Raw genomic sequence first — 22,500 nt, 5'->3', positions numbered from 1 at the left:
AAAAATTCACAAAATATCATAATTTCTAATGGGAGTAATTTAAATTTAAGACAAGTCTGATTTCATAAACTTCAAATAGCTGAAGATACAGCTGTTATTTAGAAATAATATAAAGGGTAGTTTTCTCCTGTACTTTCATAAGCCAGCTTTTATACATTTTCCAACATCTCTTTAGCCTTTGATCCTTGCAGGCAGCAACGACATCTTGGTCAAACTCATTATCAAACCAAAAAAAATAAAGTACATCCAATTTTCCATTATTTTTCTTTTCATGACTTTAACTCCTACACTTCACTATCCAACCCAGTCTCATTATTTTATATTGTTCTACACTGAAGTGAATTACCTACTTTTTCCACACATAGTCCACACCAATTATTCTAGATTTGGAAAATCAATGCTTTTCCTCCACCTTTCCTATTCTAACTGGAAAGTCTTCAAACACATGTGCAAACCTGAGTCTTTTAATGACCTTTGTGCCACCTCATTTATTAGCTCCACTAACCCTGCACTGTTACAATTTACTTAAACCATCTGCTTTCAATATATAAGCCCATTTTTCCTGCAGCAGTTTTCTTTCCAATGACTTTATACATCAATCTTTACGGTGGCATATCAAGGTAAGCCCTGTCCTTGAACTTTTGATAAATTGTATCAGTGCTGCAATTTCCCCGACTGGCTCACTCATAAATTCAAGAATTCATGGACGTTCATTTGATGGTTCTTTTTTCACAGGTTCAAGCTCCCAAGCCCTTCTAAATTATGCATTACAAACTATGCCATAGTGTTATTTCATTCCAGTATTTCTGAAATGAAAACACATAAAAAGCCATATACAACTGGGAGTAGGCTGTTGGTTTGAGTGGTTTAGGGAATTTTTTTCAGCATTCAGAGACAGCTCTTATCCAAATAAATAATATATTAAATAATATAATAAAATAATTTTTATTTAATTAATTAATGGTACAAACTTTTTATTATATTATTATTACATTTTTAATGAGAAAAAATGGGTTGAATACTTCAGTTAAAAAAAAAGTTTAAATCCTAATTATATGGTGATTCAAGGTCTAGTTCTAAGTTCTGTTTACTTCAATACTTGATGTCAAAATCAAGTCAAAATATGTCACAGTTGGAAAACATTGCTCACAAAGATATACAGATCCAAATGAAAGTGCATTGTTGTCGTGATTACTAAATTACACTGACTTTCCAATCCCATATACAAATTAAACACATGCTTTTTATTTAAATTTGGCTAGGAAATGTCCATCTTCCCTGATGACAGAATTTCCTAACATATTAAAAATAATAAAACATCCTTCTTCCACTGAAAATCCAATTTTTTTTTTAAATAATAAATACTTCTGTGGAACACAATTATTTACTGATCTAAATGCCATTCTCAACCTATTTCCAGAGATCAAACAAATAGCTTTTGTAGCTTTGGGGATTCTTTTTTTGAGAAAAAAAAAAAAAAAGCCCTTTTTATTTTCTCTTTTCATGTCATGCTATTTGGCCATTAGGCCATTATGTATTTTGCTTTTGAATATCTGGAAATGGTATTAAAAACAAACTAGCAGAAATATTTCAAATGCTTGAAAAATGGTATGTTTGCACAGCACTTAACTTTTTTTTCTGAACTGTGTTCTTCCATGAAGTTTTATCCTGTCTGTTTTTGGGCTATAGAAATTTAGCATAGTCTGACAGGCATCAAATATCTGTGATATTACTTTACTTGCTTTTTATTTTCCACAATATTATGTTTTTAATATCCTCTATATGTTATTTTATTGTTTTAAGAACACAATCATAATAATTATATCCACACAGCCTTTTGAACAGCTATCATGTGGAAATAAATGCTAGAATGGATTTCCTGAAGCATGACTTTGGTAATGCAGGTAACACATTACACATAATCTCATTCACAACTTCAAGATCAATTTTAAAGCCAATTAGGGATCAGGTTTGGAGTTTTTTAATCCCTATTACTCCTGCATTAAATGCTACATTCCAACATATTTCTCCTAACATTAAGAAAGCTTAGTTTAATTTCTGTCTTAACTTCATTGTTGGACACCTTTGCAATCATTTGCTTTCATGCTAGCAGGAACTTCTGGTTTTAAAAAGCTTTTCCTTACCTCTTCCTCTATCCTGGTATATTTACAGAAAGTTTTTTAACCTCCCTGATTTGATTTTTTTAAAGTACAACATATTATTTTTACTCCCTTCACTTAAGATAAGCTTTTTACTCCCATGCTTATCCTTGCAGGTTGCCTTGGTACAATTTCCCATTCCTGAATGTGCCTGTAGATAGCCAACTGCAGGCTGTCATTATTTGGGCAGTATTAAAACCACTCTTCCCTTTCTCTTGGCAACATCTTCATTCTGACAAATTCAAGAATCTGCTTTTCCCCACATGCAGTTATATGTTTGCAGCACACAATTGTCTTAAAATTGACTGAAGCTCTGAGGCCTTTTTCCAAGTTTCCAGCTGATGGTTCCTGAGCATATCACAGAAATGTCTGCTGCTCAGAGCATGACCTCGCATTTGTACACTGAAATGTCAAGCCATTTTTATAACTTAAGTCTTCAAAGATACCCTGACTTCTGCATGACATTATAATCCTCACCCCTATAGATAAGACACCACAGCATTGTCTTCAACATATTTAATTATCATACCTCTATTTTTCCTCTGAAGGTTATCACTGAAAACTCTAAATAAAATAATGTCATAGGACCAATCCTAATGAAACCTCAGCAGCTCTCAGGCCCATTTCTCTATTAATAGCTAGGCTGTTGTCTTGTTACCAAGTTCTTCACTACCAAGCAGCTTTTCACTTCTGCAATTTAACTAAGAGTTTTCCTCAATTCCCTAGCTACTCCATGAGCAACTCACAGAATAATTATGTTAGTGATCCAAGTAGAGGCCACTTGGCATGAAGAATGAATTTCACCTTCTACAAACATCCCCCAGTGGTGGAACATCCCCAGACCATCTTCTTCATAGCACAAAACTATGTTTACTGAAGATGAAAGCCAGATGTTGATTTTCATTATCTTGTCATTTCTTGATCCTCTTTCTCTGGAGAAAAAGAGAATTAGAGTGAAGCTTATCCAAAATTCCCCATTTTTGTGCCTGTTGTCCATCTCAGGATACTTTTCCTGATCTGATCCAGCCGAAACTGGCATTGATATTTTTTCCAATAGGTCTAACTCTCTTTTACCTCCAGGGACTTTTCTGGAAATGCTCTGATGCTAAGCACTCCAGAGTATACAGGTCTGCTGCTTAATAGCCATGGTCTGTGTCCTAAGTTGCATCCCCAACCCCAAATGTTTTCCACCTGGACAGAGGAGGGAGGATGAAAGGTGGGGAGGGACAAAGGGAGGCAGAGAGGGAAAGCGTATCTGTTTGTGTGTGAGATTGCTAGACATCAAAGAAGTATTTGCAGACTTTTACATCTTATTTTTTGTGTCTACTTCCCATGTAAAAAGACTTTGATTTATGCCATGATTTAGCATTCTTTGTACAGTGGACTGCAGATTCTATTTCAATGGCTATTTCTCCTGTCAATTGAAGTTCAATGCTATGTCTCTTCTCTTTATATTACCTTCATTTCTTCTCTAGGCTATCTCATTATTTTCATGATAGTGCTCAAATTTAAATGCTTTGACCATTTTGCTGTATCCAGTTAAGTTCCTGTTCTTATCTCTCCTTAAACCACCTCTAGTACTGCATGACTAGCTAGCTTCATCACTTTTTGCCAGTCTTTATGGAGAAGGACTAATATTTCTAAAGTTTCCCATGAGTGTTGCCATCTGGTGTTCAGCAACTCTTTAAAAGGCATCACCTAGATTAGTTAATTAGCAGGCTTCCTCTAGGTTAGTTTTACATTATCTCAGCCAGCAATGATGAAAGGCTATAAGCCAGTAGTACACACTCTCTGGAAGTTCCCTCCTACGCTTCTCACACATCCACCAGCCTCTGCAAACTGAATGAATTCAAATAGACACCCACAGCTTTCACAGAAAAAAATGCTGTTTAAATTTCCTTACTACAAATATTGCTATCTGCCTCTAGAAAGACAGAAGAATAATTTTTCTTTTGCGTTACATGCTCATATATACTGTAAACTGTTTGCCACTGTCTCCTCATGACCTCTAACTGCCCTTCATTCTTTTCCCCTTCCCTGCTTCCTCTCATATTGACTCAAAGGAGGAAGTCATACTGAGCTAGATTGAGTGGGAGGGCAGAATTGCTTCCTCTGAGGAAATAATTGTTTCTGGAACTATGAAATAGAAAGACCTTTCTTTAAGTTTTAAAGATAATGGCATTTTGATAATTCATCTCTGCTTGCTAACACAGCCTGATGCAGTTGCAAAGAACGAGGGCAAAATAACTATGCAATGCTGCCTGATTACATGACTTCAGATATGTGTCATTCTCAACTGCATGGGGGAGCAGAAAAGAGAGTTACAGCCCCATAAAGACTTCCTTTCTACTCCCACCAGGAAGTCAGTTCATATAAATTATTTTCCAGTAAAAATATATCTCGTTTTGGAAAGGGGATTTCACACCAAAATCAAAAGTGGATTACCCATACAGTGGATAGCATTACATACCTGACACTGCTCAGCAATTGTTGCTGTAGATCTAATGAATGATTTTATGGTAGCTCCCTTTTGCATGCTGCCAAGCATAGATTTCCCTAAGTTTTTAAACAGGGAAGGGAAAAAATACTCAGCCTCAATTTTATTTTTTTAAATTTGTACTTTTGGCCTTCTATGCCAGATTTGTGTTTTCGATTTGTGCTTCGATTCCAGGTTCCAAAAATTGCATGATGAAACATTTAATTAGTTAGCAGACAGAAGGTACACTTACTTTTTCCTAGCAAGGTCAGTTTAAAAAAATATATTAAGAATGTTCTAAGGATGTAGTATGATCCCTTCTTTTCTAGTTAATTAAGTGCCAGGTTTATCACAGTAATGCTTTCAGTTCTATGAAAGAATAAATCTCTACTGTGCCACATACTGTACAAACACCAAAATACCATCTCCACCTTCCTAGTTTCATTTGACAAGACCTGCATTGAAGATGGTGAAACTCTAACATTCATGTTGCCCACTAAAAGGTGCCTCCTGACCACAGTAAAATGAAGTACAGTATAAAAACACAATCTCATCAGCTTTCTTTTTCTCTGTTGCTCTCAATCTCAGGTCAGTCAACATAAAAATATTTCATGATTCTTTGGGAGTGCAAGGAGGGGAAAAAAAAAAACACCCCCAAAACCAAAATCAAAGATCCATTAGAAAGGAAAAATCATAGTTATCAACTTGTAATGTGTGACCCAAACTGTTCAGCTCCATGATGATTACCTGTGCTATGCTCTGAAATTAGTGTAATAAACAGCAAGTCATAAAGAAACCTGTGGTTTGCAACACAGACATAATTATCTTTAAAAATAACTGAACATAGGAGCTCAACACAACTGTGAACCAGTGCTGATCCTCTAAAACACAGAATTAATGATAAAAAATAATTCAGTCAGAGTGAACAATTTTTATTTAAAAAAAAATATATATAAGGTTCTACAAAGTGGTATTTTTATCCATCTACCCTACTGCCTGAGTAGTAGTAGTTAATATGCAAAACTGCAACAGTATCAATGTTTATTCCACCACATGTGTGCAGGTTCTGGCTGGGATTGAGTAATATTCCTCCCAGTAGCCAGCGTGTTTTGGCTTTTTGTTGAAGAGGGTGTTAATGACCCCTGGATGTTTTAACTATTGCTGAGCAGCACTTGCACAGAGCCAAGGCCATTTCAGTTCCTCACCCCACCGCAGCAGGCTGGGGGTGCAAAGGAGCTGGGAGGGGACAGCTGGCCCCAACCCTTCAGAGGGATATCCCACACCATATGGCCTCATGCTCAGCATATAAAGCTGGGGAAAGGAGGAGGAAGGAGTAGGGTGTTCAGAGTGATGGCATTTGTCTTCCCACTACACCGTTACCTGTGGTGGAGCCCAGCTTCCCTGGAGATGGCTGAACACCTGCCTGCTGATAGGACAGGGTGAGTTAATTTTTCTTTTGCTTTGCTTATGTGTGCAGCTTTTGCTTTCGCTATTAAACTGTTTTTATCTCAACTCACAAGTTTTCTCACTTTTCTCCTTGTGATCCTGACCTGGGGGGAGTGAATGAGAAACTGTGTGGGGCTGAGCTGTCATGACAAGATAGTTTGAACAGTGAAGAAGTAAAGTGAAGGTTACCCACTCTTATGTATCAATTAAAAGTATTTGAAGCTAGAAATTGTCTTTTGCAGAGGAACAATTAGACTGCAAGTGATGGGTACAAGTTTAAAGCTGTAGCCATTTAAAGGGCAGTGAGAGGATTGAACACTGGCTACAGCTAACAAAGCAGGAGCAGTACCTAATATGCTGATGCTTGGACATTCTGCAACTCTGGTAGCATGGGACAAAGAACTAAGGTACAAATCTTGGCTAGCGTTTCAATTCTATATATAACAAGCGTGGGGAATTAATAAAAAATACAATGTTGCAATGCACACCAAATTATGAAAAAGACCACACGCTAACCGGACAGAACTGCTGACAGCACATCCAGTCCTGAGCCTTCAAAGGGCAGTGAACCTTTTAACCCACCTTTAATCTGATACACAAATCCTGGGGAAATGACATCTTTTTCCCATGGAAAATGGTCTCCATTTGAGGCCACTCGCCCTGGAAGATCGTGGAGTGCCAAGCGAGAAATATGCAAACTTTACTGGATTTCTCCAAAACTAAAGCTGCCAGCAACTAGGACCCTGCACGTCCTTAGAGCCCCAAAAGCCACCTCTAAGCTGATACTCAGACCCTGGGGAAATGACTTCTTTTTCCTGTGGGAAATGGCCTCCGTTTGCGGCCACTCACACTGGCAGAACTGCTGAAGCACATCCAGTCTTGAGTCTTCAAAAGGCAGTGAGGCAAGACAGAGCAGATCCCTCCAATAAATCTGGTTGCTCTTCACACTCTTATGAGATTTCATGTGGGCACAAATGTATATAAGCCTACACATCTTTGTTCTTAAATGAAAGACACTTTGTATTCTCTTCAGTGCGCTACAGGAGCCTCCTTCATCCAAAATCCATGAAGAGCTATTCCCATACCATGGGGAGAATGCACAACGCTGCTGGGGTCAAGCAGTGACTGATGAGTGTGACCTTTCCCCCCTCATCGGCGTGTACGGCAGGCAGAGCCCCATGGAGCACCTCTCTCTCACCTCCCCACGCGCCAGCGGCCCTGGGCTAAGCTCCTCACGGACCGACAGCTTAGCACACATGGGATGTCTCTCCTGGCTGCTCAGTCCAGCACCCCCCTCCCCGTGCTGACAGCTACAACACTGAGAAGATATAAATATGGAAAGCTGTGCCAACTAGGGTAGAGTGTTGGGAATTATTGAAAGAAATAGCTTCAAGCATTTCATTCTGCATCCATTCCAAAACCAGTACTTACAATCCCAATAGCCTTCCAATAGGACAAGACAGAAGATTACCACATTGCAAACAGTTATGGCCCCTCCTAGTTTGCAGTGAATGAGCTTTGATTTTGTCGTTGCTATCCACCAGAGCAAAGAAATTGTGAGTCACTACAGTTTAGGTGATGAATGACAAGTCACTATCTTGTCCCAGCCAGAGAAAGGCCACCAAAAGTGGGGTGAAGTCAGAAACTGGGAGTGTTTAAACAAATCTTCATTGATAGCCTTCTGGGATCTACATATACTTTTTTTTTTTTCCCTACTTCCCCCTCAAGAAATGTTTTAAGTCCTTAATGTGGACATCTCCACTGGCTTCTGTGACACTTTTCCAGAAATCTGAATTGAACAATTAAAGGATCATGCTGTTACATTTAAGTCACATCTTTAAAACAGAAAATATGGTGTTGTCTGGGCTATGAATTCAGTCCAGAAGAAATATTTATTTAAAAGCAATTCCTGAGGTTACAAGAAGAATTATTTTTTCTTCCAATGAAAAACTGTGGCATAATAGAAGCTGACTGTAGCTCATATTGGCATTATCGAGGTTCATGCTACACATTAGACATGGTCCATGAAACACTAACCTCAAGGCAAAGTAATTTCTAATAAGAATTACTCACACAAAGGCAATTCAGAATTGTGAAAAATAAGTCTCTCCAACCTCAATTTTCATCTTCACATTGTCAAATGTTATCAGAGAGAGCATTAATGCGATTATTCAAAACCTACTGTTTACCTAAGAATATTTTCTTTCCTCTGCCATCTCTTTAAAAATCTTTAAATCTCAAAATTTCAAAACCTTTATTTTGAATCTAGAAGGGAGAGTATAAAGATATTATTTATCTAATCAAGGAAACTCTGCTTTTAGATGGCCTGACCACCTAAATGTGGGTAGATTTATCAGAAGTTATCGCAAATGATATGGACAATTCAAACTCTATCTGCAAAAAGCCACACGTGTACCCCTGCTTATTGAAATTTTAATTTATCAATTAGAACCTTCAGATGAAGGCAGCTTGTAACAAACAGGGACCAAGTCAAAAAACATTCAAATGATGAGCACAGGAAAATTATTTTGGATATAACTCCGTATAGCAACACTTGAAACTTAATTAGATTGAGCTTCTTGAAAAAATGGTCAAGGAAAATTTTACAAATGCCCTCTATAACCTAAACTGTTCCTATTAATGACAACAGCACTGTATTCAGAATTTCTGAAAATTTCCCCCATTATAAGAGTTTCCCACAGTACAAGAGTTTTTTATAAATAAACTGCTCTGTTCTAATTTGTTTATTACTCTAGGAGTACATGCAGAATACAAAGGATACATAGGCTTCAGAGGTATCTACACTGGACAGATTGAGGTAATACAAGAGATAAAACATGTCCTGGAAATTTTATCTTTTATTTGCCAGGAGTAATGACAATGTTTAAAACCAGATGAATCTGATCTCTTTTTTGTTGTTTTGGTGGTTTTTTTGGATTTGGTCCTGGGCAAGCTGGTGTTCCTAGCTCTAGTCTGAACACAGGGAATGGACTAAATAATCTCCTAAAGATATTTCATGAAATGTATTATCAAGCATGCAATCTAAAAATATATCTCCCTTCCCTGTACTTGTAACATTGAAATACAATTATAAGCATGACAAGAAACTCTGACCTTGCAACGACCTATCTAAAACACAAACATTTTAAAATTATATAAAAAGACTAAAAAACTTTAAGTCAGACTGTGAACTGTTTCTGCACTACTGTTTTAAAGAGCAAGATCACATGAACGGGGAAAAAGAGCTGCATTAGTACCATTGCATAAAACTAGAGTTTGTGGTCCTAGGAATGGAAGCACAAAACAGAACCAGAGAATCATTTAGAGTGGAAAGGACATTTAAGATCATCGAGTCCAACCACTAACTCAGCACTGCCTAGTCCACCACTATGTCCATATCTGTCAGATCTACACACCTTTTAAATACTTCCAGGGGGGTTAACTCTGTCATGGGAGCCTATTCCAATGTTGACTACTCTTTCAGCACAGAAAGATTTTCCAAATATGCAATCTAAACTTCCCCTGGTGTGACCTGAGGCTATTTCTTCTTGTCCTGTTGCTTGCTACCTGGCAGGAGAGGCCAACACCCACCTTGCTACAGCCTTCTTTCAGGTTTTCTCTGGGCCTTTTCTTCTCCGTCCTAAACAACCCCAACTCCCTCAGCTGCTCCTCATAGGACTTGTGCTCCAGACCGTTCCCCAGCTCCATTACGCTTCCATGGATTCACTTCAGGCCCTCAGTGTCTTTCTTGTAGTGAGGGCCCCAAAACTGAACACAGGATCTGAGGTGTGGCCTCAACAGTGCTGAGTACAGGGGGACAATCACTGCCCTGCTCCTGCTGGCCACACTATTGCTGGTACAGGCCAGGATGCCATTGGCCTTCTTGGCCACCTGGGCACTGCTGCTCTCTAAAAAGACTAAATGCCATATCTATTACTATATTGGGCAAACCCAGCACTAAAAACTCAAAATTGTTGATATAAATATTAACATATTTGTTAATGTCCACAAATGCTTTTTATGAATACTGAGTGTAAGTGAGCCAATACTTGCTTTTCCCAGGAAGCTTTTTATAAGATTGTCTGAAAACTGAACCCTTAACAAGAAACTGACAAGGAGAAAAGAAAAGAAATTACCTGAATATCCCATTTGGGACTGAGTGCTTATCAGAGATATAAGCTCTGGACCACAGGGGAGAAATAGGATATACTTGACATTGATGTCTGCAATTTATTCTCACTAAAGTCCTAAAAATACCTCCTAAAAATGCTGAGCACCAAAGCAATGTCAAGAAAAACCAAACACTGTACATGTTTTCACTGATATGATTAGTGGCAATATGTTGCATTCATACAGCAGTTTCAGACCTTAGGGTGCTCCATTGTGTCTCCTTTTCAAGCATACAATGCATTGGCTTGCTTTACTTACTAGGAGCAGTAGCAGGACAATGTCAGGATTATCACAGGCACAGGCTACATGCATTGATGTCCAAAAATCCTCATCTTGATGATTTACATTTACTCCTCTGTCAATTAGAATTTCTGCAGCAAATGCATTATCGTAGCGAGCACACTGGAAGAAAAAGAGCAGATTAGGGATGGTGTTTTCCTCAGCGTACAACTAAATTTATTACATACAATTTAAATTGGGCAGATGACACATTGTAGTTAAGCTGCTATGTTTGTAGGGTACAACAGCTGAGGAATCCATAGAAATAATTGTGTGGAGATTTCCAGTTCCATGTGCATGATTCACAGAATCCCCTATTTCCTTATGAAATCTGCTGAATCTAGGATAAGGATGAGGCCTTTTCCTGTTCAATACTGCCATTCCAAATCAGTGCACAGGCATCAGTGCAGGATGATCCCATCATGAGTAGTGGTATCTAAGTATTTGCACACCCACACATACATATGTCCATGCATACATGAATTTTTGCCTTTTATGCAGTTCAGGGCAATAATACACCCCTCTTCATATGCCACTTCTATTTCCAATCCACTAACTATACTGATTTCTGTTTGAGTCTCTCTGCCAGATAAATATTGTGCACACTGAGGGTGTTATTGTGGGGTGGAGGGATGCACATGTGTGTGTACATGCATGAGTGTGCACACGTTTCTATACCTTGGTCATGGCCATAGTTTTGGTAGGGAAGAAGAAAATGGCCTGGACATTGTGTTGACCGTATTCCTCTGTCACATTTGTGACTTTTTATGCATAAGGTTATGGATGATGCCTTAAAAGACAACCAGGGCACCTCAAGTTAAGATTCTAACTCTGGCCTCACACATGATCTCAGTAACGCATTAGAGAAGGAACCTATCTCTTTCCCCATGGGGGGACTAATTTTAATCCGGCATGGAAACCAGGATACAAAAGGAAGTGCAGAAGAAGGAAAAGTGTAACTGGATTTGACTGTGAAGTCAAGATATAGCTGAGATCTTCAGCAGAAGGCAGCAGCTGCATGTACCATTGCAATCATAAATATAGATAACCCAGAAGATTAATATTAAATTCTATAAAGATAAAAAACAGTCCCACCCTAAATGATTTCCAAATACACTGGTCATTAAATTATAGAACAGAAATTAAATTCTGATGTATTTCTTTTAGCTTGTGCAACTTATCTGGCAGCTTTAGAAACAGTTTTGTTTTGTTGCATTGGTATCATTCATTGTATCAGTACAACTTAAATCCAGCTGTTCTGTGCTGAAATTTAACAAAGCAGAGGTAAGACATTTTATATTACAGATTGGCATAATCTAACACCAACCATATTTTCATGACATTGGTAAGCAAAAAAAAAAAAAAAAAAAACCAAACAAAAACCAAAACCAAAAACCAATACCAACCTATTCTAGAGATGGCAGGTATCACTGAGCCATTTTGTGCATTAATAATAGACATAGAGCCTTTTGTGATTAGTTGCAGCTTAGATTTGTTGCAGCTCCTTGATTCTTGTTTAATAAATTTTGTGAAACAATTGGACAAGCTCAAAGTTCCAGAATAAAACTGTGACACATATACTTTGTTATAAGGCTGGGGGTGGGTTATTGTCTGTGTGAATTGACCTGACACCATGTGCTTTGTACTGCATGGGCAGCTCAGGCACCTACTCACTTTTTATTGTACTTCTCCTCTCATGGAACCTAAAGAGAGTTCAGTGAATATTTCTGAAGTTCCCATAGCTTGCCTAGATTCAACCATGTTGGGATACTCTCTACAGAGACAAACCCAGAATCTTTATCAACTGTCACATTCAGTTTCTTTTTTTAGAATTATATCACATTTTGGAAGTTAACAGATATGAAAAAAAGAAAATGAAATTATATAATGAATCTGATTTTCAGAAGAATGTCAAAAAATATATATTTTCCATTCATTCTGACACAAAAACATTTAGCCTACAAGTGGAAAGAATAAACACTAAGTTCCCTTTTGGACCAAGCAGGGTCACAGTTGTAAAAGTAACACTTAGAACACTTAGATCTGAGTGGGCTTTAAGAATTTAACACAGGTGTATGCTAAATTATTAGTTTCAATTCTTGCTGGAAAATAAATTTGGCTTATGTTGTTTCCCTGTATCATGATTCTCCTCTCCTGTCTGTACTGCTCCCAAATCAGGGTCAAATCCAAATTTCATTGAATTCAGGTTTGCCTCTATCTCCAGTGGGATGAACATTTTCCTGTAAATGAATTATGAGTACTTACAAGTACCTCTGACTAAACTGAGGCAGTAGGTTACACATGGCTCTCTGCTGCAAATTTCTTACTGCAGTAAACTTTCCTTCCTTTGGAAGCATATGTGTGCCTGTGAAGCAGCAGGCACCAGCTGAGAGATAATGATTGTGACAGTGAATTGGGGCATGATGCAGATCAAGAAACCTAAAATGGCACAGTTCAACTGCAGATTTTATCTGCAGTTAAAAACTGTGCATCAGCTAAACTAGATAAAGCAACTTAAAATCTCTGAAGATTACTTTTTCTTTGTTTTATTTTAAAATGCTTGACACTTGTGTCAAATCATACACACTAAAGATAAAGATTGTCTCCTAGCGCTTTTGGCATAGGGTAAGATTTCAGATGCCTCTGTTTTGGGCATCCCAAAAATAACATTTCATTTGGACTTCTTTTTTAAAAAGTGGTTGAGCATTTTTACAGCAGACAAATAGTTGGAGAAGAGAAAAGAGAACTAAAATTTTCTCTCTTCCAAATCAGTACTGCACTTTCCCTTTACTTTGGCCTCTGTTTCCTAAAGTCCTTGGTTAAATAGCATGGCCATAGAGGACAGAAAACGAAGATAAATTACATAATGGAAATGCTTATCTTGCAAGAGCATGGTCACAGGTGTGCTGGAGTCCAGTAATATTACAGGGGCTCTTTCTCATCAATAAATTACTGTATTTTGTACACGTGCTATGAGAAATGTAATCCAGCTGTTCTAAAATGAAACACTCTCCCAGCAGAATTTTTGTTACTTTGCTCAGTTGCATTTGATTGAGCCACAGTGTGCAACAAAGTTGGACCCAAATGTCTTAAAATAGTTTCACAGACAGCATGTCTGAAACTGATGCATCACAGACCAGGATCATAAGATGTAGGAATTTTGATGAGTTTTGCTACTGGCTTTCAGCAATGCCAAAATTTTACTCCTACAGTATTTTCTGTCTGCCTGTCATGTCCTTACCTCTTGTATTTACTTTCATTATTATATACAAATTGTTTTTCTTTTACCTTCTTGTTACTTAATCTGAATTGCTACACAAATAATGATCAACTAATGCAGATAATGTGTTAAATATCAACATGTAGGAAACAGGTGCAAGAAAGTATCTCAAAAACAAAAGGAAAAATGCTAAATCGTGGGGCTTTTTTTCATATAGGATCTGTGAACCTTTGAATCATGTAATTTTGTATTTGGAACCAAGAAGTCTTTCCTTTGCTCTTTCTTGCTGCACAGATAATTTATAAATAAACCACTCATTCTCCTTTTGTTAGCTACCACTCCTATGACATGATCCATTCTTTTACAAGCAATTTGAAAATGACCATTTATTTAAAATGAATAGCTGAATGCAATCACAGCCATGGCAGAGCTCAGTGCAAATTAAAAAAAAAAAAGCTCAGCCTTTCTTTTTTGTTAATATGCCAAATCTTCTACTCACTTTCCCACCTTGTTTATCCATAGTCACTAACAATAATCTTCAATCACTCTTACCAGATGGAGCAAGGAGCCTCCTGAGGAAAGAAGCATATGAGGGTCAGCACCATCCTTCAACAGCCTTAGCACTGAAATATCAAAGAAAAGAGGAACAAGAGTTAATATACCTAATATAACAGCAGTACACCTAACTGTTAATAGGCTGATTCTTAATCATCTTCATCAGGAGATTTAATAATACATTCAAACCTCTTATGTAACTGCAAAACTATCATGTCAGCATTTGCCATCTCACCTGTTTTAATAGCTAAGCCTGTAAAGCAAAAGACCTTTGACAATGAACAGTAAATATCAACAGTATCAAGGACTTCTCAAGTGTACAGATGAGCGTGTCAGTTTTGTACATATGAGAGGGGAGGGCTGGAGGAAAGAGCCATGTCAAGGTCATAATTACCTTGGTTCATTTGGGAGCAAAATCACAGTTAACTGGTGTTATTTTACTTTTCAAAGCTCCTATGCGACATATTGGCTTTTTCAGTAAATACTTGAAACTAGTATTCCTAACTGATATCACTTGAAATTGATCATCATAGCAAAGCTAAATGATCTGCACTCAGTTTAACCTTTCCAGTGCATTCTCAGACTACTGATGCAGCATAATCTTTAAAACGATATTTGGAGCCACAGTCTACTCCCAGTTACATGTATCAAACCCCTTTGAATGAAAACAGGCTTATAAGTGCAAGCAAACCCACAGACCTTCACACTGGTGCTCACTCAAGTGTGAAAATTCAGCAGTTTTCCCCATGGTCTTTATTGCCTTTCTAACCTTTTCAGTCTGAATCAAAGCACTGACTAACTCAGTGCTCATTCCTTGAACAGACCTGTGCAGCAGCAATGCCTGGCAGTACCTGGGTACTCCACACTGGCATTGCAACCCTGTCTTCATTAAACTGGCATGAAAAACCCTTTTAAAAGGCCTCTCTCCATGAGCTGTCAATATTATTTCCTGACTAAGAGCACAGGTGGCTCTGTCTTCATCATCTGGAATCTTGAGCTTTATTCTTAGTTAAGATCCGGGATGGACTTGTGCAAACAATTGCCAAGAAATTTTAAGTTGTGAATGGGTTCCACTGAGATGTCTGTCCTACAGGAAGGACAGAGATTTGTCTCAAGGCTCTTCTGTGAGTCTGTCAACAGTCTCTTGACCACCACCTCTTTCCTATATATACATTTTCTGTATCTGTTTTCTTATTCCCAAGGATATATTGCAACTCCATTTTCAGTGTTCATTTAAAGCAGATGAACAATAAAAAGTGAACCATTCCTTTCTGCTCTCTCAGATCCACAAATCTCATACTGAAAGCACACACTTGTCCTCATCCAGAGAGAGACCATTAAAAATAGATGTTCAGAACTAAGATCCTTTCTTTTTTTAATACCTAAATTTCTGATCAAATATGGAGGTGATCTCTCTACCTCAAGTTTAAAATGAGTAAAGACTTATAAATCCTCCTTCCTTCAACAGGCATGCAAATACATCCTCCTCAAAAGTTAATATTTCCTATGTTCCTATGTTATGCCATTTCTTTAGTAGGGCAGAAAATATTATTTCCATATCACAGAATATTTCTTAAGGCTCTGAAAAGAATTTCATTCTCCCAATTCCATCAGGATTTCACCTGAAGAAATTAACACTCTAAAGTGTTCCCTTTCCTCCATCGCCTGTTTTCCAGGGGAAAAAAAATTCATACATCATGTGGTGGCAGAGCAAGCACACTGTGGGTTGGCGGCAGAAGTCTTATATTGACTAGGACTGATATGTATCCTCAGTATCCTCAGTCTGTGCTTCTGCAAGATGGGATAAGACAGGTAAGGCGCTAACCAAATGAGTCTGTTCCCTTCCCCCATTTACTAAGGGACTTACACACCTTTACCTCTGGCTAAGTAACACCAGCAAAAATCAAATGTGGAATTTCTTGCTGGGTTACTGAGATGAACTCCATCATTTTGAGCCTTGGAACCACCAACAGAGGCTTTAGGATTAGTCCAAAGACAGAAGATGAAGACTTCTCTCTTTTGACAGAAGCAGGACACATGGAAAGGTCAGTGGGTTGGGAAACTGCATTTCTAACAGTATTACACAAGAATTTCATCTGGAGCTTAAAATAGTAACCAAGGGACAGAAAGAAACTCTAGCTACTCAGGTATAAAAAATATGGCAATTTTTTTGATATCTTCCTCCCCCCAGCCCCCAAAAGACAAGGTTCTCATAGAGAAGCTATGCAAAACAAGGTAATGCCTTTCCAGATCCATTTTGCAACTCCTTGCAGTTGAAACCAAAAGAATATCAGACCATTTCTAGATCTGAGTTTGAAATCCATTAGAATTAATTCATTTGCTTGATTTCTTTTTCTACCAGCAGAAATGTAGACCAAGATTACAGCATAAAGAATTAATATGTTAACTCAAATCTTCAAGTAGAATATTAAATAAGTGTGACCATTAACAAATTACTGAGTCACATACAAAAACATTAGGGAATGTGGATAAAAGATCTGTAGCTTTTTTTCTTTTTTTGGGTCTGGTGCCTTTTCCTTCATTATTGCACACAGCTTGATCAGTTCTTCAGGAAATTCCCATCACACAGACTCTCCTTTCAACTCCTTTCAACTGGGCAAAATCTGTGTCCTGAATCAGGATTATGTGCTACATGCCTCTGTATTTAAAAATAAGTAAAAAAAAATATTCTTTCCTTGAATTTATCCCCTTTGCAAAACACAATTAAAAAAGAAAATCAAGAAAATAAGATCACAGAAACAAATCCCCCTTCCTCCTAGACAAGTCACTTAGATCATTTACTTAAGACTTCACTTGTTCATATTGTCCTTTTGATAGAACTACTACCTAGAAGTAAATATACCAGCTAGTGCTAGTAGTTTGGAATTTAATGCCCTAATGAGGACAGAAAGTAATACAAAACTCTATTCAAGAAATGTTAAATATCTCTTAATTAATGCAATTTTAAGGAAGCTTTCACAAGACTTTCTTTTAAAACTTGTTTTACTTGCAATCTTTCATGTAAGGAAAGTTTACAGGAAAAACTGGCTTAAAAGCAGGAAAAAAAACATTTGCCTGGAAAAAAAAAACAACAAACCCAGAGTAAAAAACTTTCAGCAAACTCTGAAGCACTTCCTGTATGTGTATAAACAGGTCCATCTATTCTTTGATATCTTTTAGAATTGACACACAAAATTATTTACAACTTAGAACAGAATTTCATACCTAATTTCATATCTAATAAAGGTGTTTTAAAAACACTGGATGCATTGAAGTCTCATCAGAAAAGAAATGTGAGAAAAAGCTTTTCTCTCATCAGAAAAGCTCCAATAATCAATGGAGCTTTTTACATATCCTTGATGGTGTAATTTTAACAAAATTATTCCAGAGAGCTGAATGCCTTTTAATTTTCCATTGATTTTATTGACTAGATTATGACTTATAATATAGCCTTATAATGGAGTACAGTCATTACTGCTGTGCCTGTTACCAGGCACAGGTCTTATGCTAACTTTGCCCATGGAACTAGGGCTGTAAGGTTTTACTTTTTCTGGGCTTGTCTTGTCTTGCTTTGAGCTTTTAGTTGTTATAGCAACTGGCTGATGACAAGATGAAAATTACCTAACACAGTTTTGTTTAGCTTTGTGCAACTGTGGTGCATAATGCATTAAGGATTTTGAGATACATAGCAGCAACTAGCATTTGCACTGCACTGTGGTTATAATCCAGCTATGCTGGCTAGAGAGCTATCTGCGACCTATCCAGACGAAAGCAATACTGATCTGAAGTCACGGATCAGTATTTCAGAGCCTGAAAGGTGAATTCAGAGTGCCCAGGGCTATCACCCTGTCACCAGGGATCTGCTACTGATGGCAACACAAACTTAGGCACTGGGCATTGTTGCAATCACAGCAAACTCAATTTTAGTAGTAACAGAACAGACAAAAATAAGGCACCTAATATATGTAAAACCTAACATTTGGTCATCTACTGTACTGTATATAGAGTATCAGTGTAAGCTCCTATTAACTGTTCTTCTGGGGAATAGCAGCCGCCAAGTGGAAACTTTATTCCTGTTAACATCTATTTTTGTTCTCCTTAGTTTAGCAGGAATAACTCCAGCTGGAAGGCTTTACTTGCTCATGATGTGCATAAACATGACTTACTGCTGCAGAAGCAGAGCTAAAATGCTGCTGATTCTGGAATGGATTATCACATGCTCCTCCTACCCCAGGCTGCACGTTTTTGTCGCTTGGCACACAGCAAATATTATTATAGAAAAAGGATCAGGGAATGTGGCACTGGATAAAGGGTATGAAGAGGGAGAATGGTGTAGTCACCACTTTGCACCAACTGAGAGAAGTTTGGGCATAAACTGACCATGAAATTGAATGACAACAGAAGTGATACTGAAAGATGTGTAATAGCATCCTTTCACTCCTTCCACTTCCACCACGTAAGAGTCATGTTTTTCCCATTATTTCCTCCACAGTCAGATGTTTGGTCCATAGCTGGTATCTTAAATTCTGTACAGATTAATCACTTAGAATCCTCTCCACATTCATACATCTTTAGTTCTCTTTTTTCATTCCTCAGCAGTCACTCCATACTTTTCAGATTGTACCAAAGGTGTTTATGAGAAACCTGCTACACAATTCAGCTACATGTGAGAACAGATGAATGCTAGTCTCTGGTAATTTCTTAATCATAACACCAAATGAAATAACGCAAGATGTTATAAATGTTTGGTTAATGTAGTATATATGCCTTATGTCTTTGCTATGAGTAGTTAAAAATAAAATTTTTTAATCCAAATACCTGTGTTGGTAATTTAATAATTCTTTTAAGGTGTCTTGTTTACCTAACAAAGACATTTGCTATCACTATCACTAGTGCAATGTCTCAGGCTTTCCTTCAGAGCAAGCTCATCAGTTGACAGTATTTATTCAGAGCAGTCATGCCCTTAATGAGCTTTGCAAACAACTGATTTGTAATCCTACTGCTTTTTACATTAAATATTTCCAGAGCTCATTGGCAACATCTGTCAGACTTGTTCAGATCTCCTCATTTTCAGGAGAACTCTTGGAAATAAATTCCCATCTTTGCTGCACAAAGATTAAAGGCAGCAAACTATAAACAAAATATGCACATTTGGACAGATAAGTGTGCCATTCACAGACTTCAGAAATGAAGAGAGGGAAATTACTCTTTCCATACTGGTTGAATTTGGGAGTACTAGCCTTGTATATCCAAGCTATAATGCCCACTGCTAACGACAGGGCTGACATCCTCCATCCTCCCTGTCAAAGTTCCCATAGTTTATAATTTTTTTTCAGGTAGCCAGGAATCATAATACTATGACCCCAAAGCAAATGGGTCATTGATTGTCTTCTGAAATTAAAAGCATGATGTGAAATGTCAGGCTGATTTCTGTGCTCCGTTGGACACGATATTACCTTTAAAAGGAACAAACCAAACCACCAATGAAACAGACTGACCCAGGGAGTCCTACAGCCCCTGTCAGCATCTCTCCCAGCTTTAATGCTGGAAGATCAAAACACATGGTAGTTCTTTCCCATATTCTCTTTGTGGAGAAATCAGTCAGACCTCAGCCTTGGAAATAGCCAGGGGCTTCATCACTCAGTGTGGGAGCAAACTTCAAGCAGCACAGGTAAGCACGTGACAAGGCCCTTTTTTGTGTCCAGTCTTATGCCACTTTCCTACCAGGTCTTGTGCCATCAGCTCTGGTGTGTCCACGCCCAGGCACTCTCCAGCCCTGACAGCCAAGACAAAGTCCAATGAGATCCATGAGGAGAGTCACAGTTCTCTCATGGGACAGGCATTTCTATCATTGTAGACACAGCCAGAATAATTTATGAGTTAGGGACTACAGTTATTCAAGAACTGCTACATTTAAAACTTTTCCTTCAGGCAAATTCCCCCTCTTTAATTTCTGTGTACATTAAGTATAACACAGTCCGTGTCTTCACTGGAAAATATGAAGTCCACAAACCCAATGGCTTAAAAAATCCTGGTGTGTGCCACTTAAAATGCCCAAGCAATGACAAACTAACCTATCTCCTTACACAAAAGTGACAATGGCCAGCAGTCAAATGTAACCTGCTTGAGATGAGTTGTGATGTGGAAGGCAGAACAGTGGTGTAAATCAGTAATTTTGAGAAAACTGGAAGTAGCCATTCAGTTGTATGGCCCAAAGACATTGCTGCAAGGGGCACACCCAGGATCAAAAAGCAATCGTGGTGACCTGTGGTTTTGCCTCCATTTAGAGCTTTGGCCAGGCCAGAGGCAGAGAACTGTTGTGGCAAGGTCTTAATTGCTAATAAAACTGTGATTTGATCTCACTGCACCTACAACCTTTGTCTACAGCAGAAGTGATGTTAGAATCCTTCAACACCACCTTACAAAATAACACATGCTTAGCTAAAAATACTGCGTCTATCATCACAGCTAATAACACAGTCAGGGTTTTGCCAGGACAGCTACTTCTGAGGACTAAATAGCTATGTCAACAAAAACTGGTAGCAAAGACCTGACTGAATCCAGAATGTCTGTTAGTGAGATAAAATTACAATAAAACGAAGCTTTGTTTACTGGAATTTGAACAGTCTAAAATTAACCTTAGGTAAAAGCAGCTGATCAAAGAGTAAACTTAAACATAACTTTTCTTAAAACTTTCACTTCCAGCTGGTTAATGAGACTTATTTATTTCAAGGTTACAGAAAAAAAAAAAAAAGTAATATTTGTAATATTTTAGCATTTAGGTCATGTAATTAATTTTTTACACAAATTTTATCTGTCTCCCATGTATGGATTCTCCTGGAGTTCATGACAAAGGTGACTAAAACTAATGAGAACTTTTTCATCAGGCTACAGTCAAGTATTGCAAAAGCTCACAATCCACTAGGTTCACCTTTGAGGAATGTTTGAAAGTTCTTTAAATTATCAGTATAATTTTTAGGCTATCTTTTCAGCTACACAAATGCCTGACGGTACTTTCAAAAGTTTGTAGAATTGAGCAAAAATCTCAGATCTTACAGCATTTTACTAAAAAAGTTAAATTTATTTCAGAATTTGCAAATTTCTAATTCTATACTCATTAAATGATAAACACTAAAACACACATCACCAAAAGAACTCATTCTGTGGTCAGGACCTTAATCTGAAAACCATTGTCATACCCATACTTTTCCTTAGTTGTAACAGTTACAGAATTTGCATACAACACAAATTTTCATCTGAACAGACTGTACACCTCTGCTTCACTAACATTTCTGTTGATCCTATGCCAACACTACTTAATTGGCATAAATCAGCTTACTGCTGACTTATATTCCTTATGAAGCAAAAGTCAGTCCCTCTTCAACTCTCACAACATGCAGAGCAAGTTTATGCCAGCTGTCTTAGAAGCCTTGTAAGCAACTCATTAAGATTTGTATTAGAGATCTTCAAGGATAACAGACTACTATCCTGCTCAGCAGCTGCTAAATGGTACTAATTACCAGCTGTGGGCCACTGGCTGTTAGATGCTGTACGTCTGCTGGGATTCCCAGGCTGTGCACTGCATAAGAAAGCAAACTTTAACCACACAGTACAGAACAAACTAGGGGCATTACCAATCCATGCATTTATCCAGAATAGTTGTGTGCGTGGCATATGAGTGACCAAAACTATGAAGAAAATGTGTAGCTCCAGGAATATCTCACCACTTGGCATCTGTGGCTCAGGCACCACCTTACACAGCGTGTGATCTGTGACAGTTTGCATTGTCAAAACCAGAGCTGCTTCCCTCTTGCTCATGCATTAATTCACACACTCCTGCCCTCATCTTTGCACAGCAGTGCCACATGTCATGATGCTGGGATGGAGAGTTAAACCAACTGAAGATCAACCTTATGAAAGGCAGTTTCCAGATGGTTCATCTCCCTGTCTCATTCCAAAATGAGCATACAGATGGGAAGACAAAAGGATGGGATGGAAGCATAGCCAGACAGAAAGGAAAGCAACCAATGGCAGCCTCAATTTTAGCTTAGTTTCAAACTGTGTTAGAAACACGCTTTTTAAGTATCATTTGGTATTAGAAATATCCTTAGGGAACTATTAAAATCAAGTCAGTGTTTCCAGTGTTCCCTTTCTTTCTCTGCATCAGCCTCAGCAAATGTGCACCAGGAAAATGA

At 37.9% G+C, this 22,500-nt stretch overlaps 1 protein-coding gene across 1 annotated transcript in view; it reads right to left on the bottom strand.

Annotated features, from left to right (window-relative positions):
• Positions 1-22,500, bottom strand: part of MYO16 (myosin XVI) — a 278,913-nt gene that overhangs the window by 220,958 nt on the left and 35,455 nt on the right. The window contains exons 3-4 of the mRNA XM_041418140.1: positions 14,303-14,373; positions 10,510-10,653 (exon numbers count right to left, since the gene is read on the bottom strand). Of these exons, the coding sequence (XP_041274074.1) occupies positions 10,510-10,653; positions 14,303-14,373 (215 nt within the window). The remainder of the gene's footprint in view (positions 1-10,509; positions 10,654-14,302; positions 14,374-22,500) is intronic.

This window comes from Onychostruthus taczanowskii, unplaced genomic scaffold (assembly GCF_017590055.1).
Source record: "Onychostruthus taczanowskii isolate IOZ18803 unplaced genomic scaffold, ASM1759005v1 scaffold58, whole genome shotgun sequence".
Classification (NCBI taxonomy): Eukaryota; Metazoa; Chordata; class Aves; order Passeriformes; family Passeridae; genus Onychostruthus; species Onychostruthus taczanowskii.
This window is presented reverse-complemented; position numbering and strand designations above follow the sequence as displayed.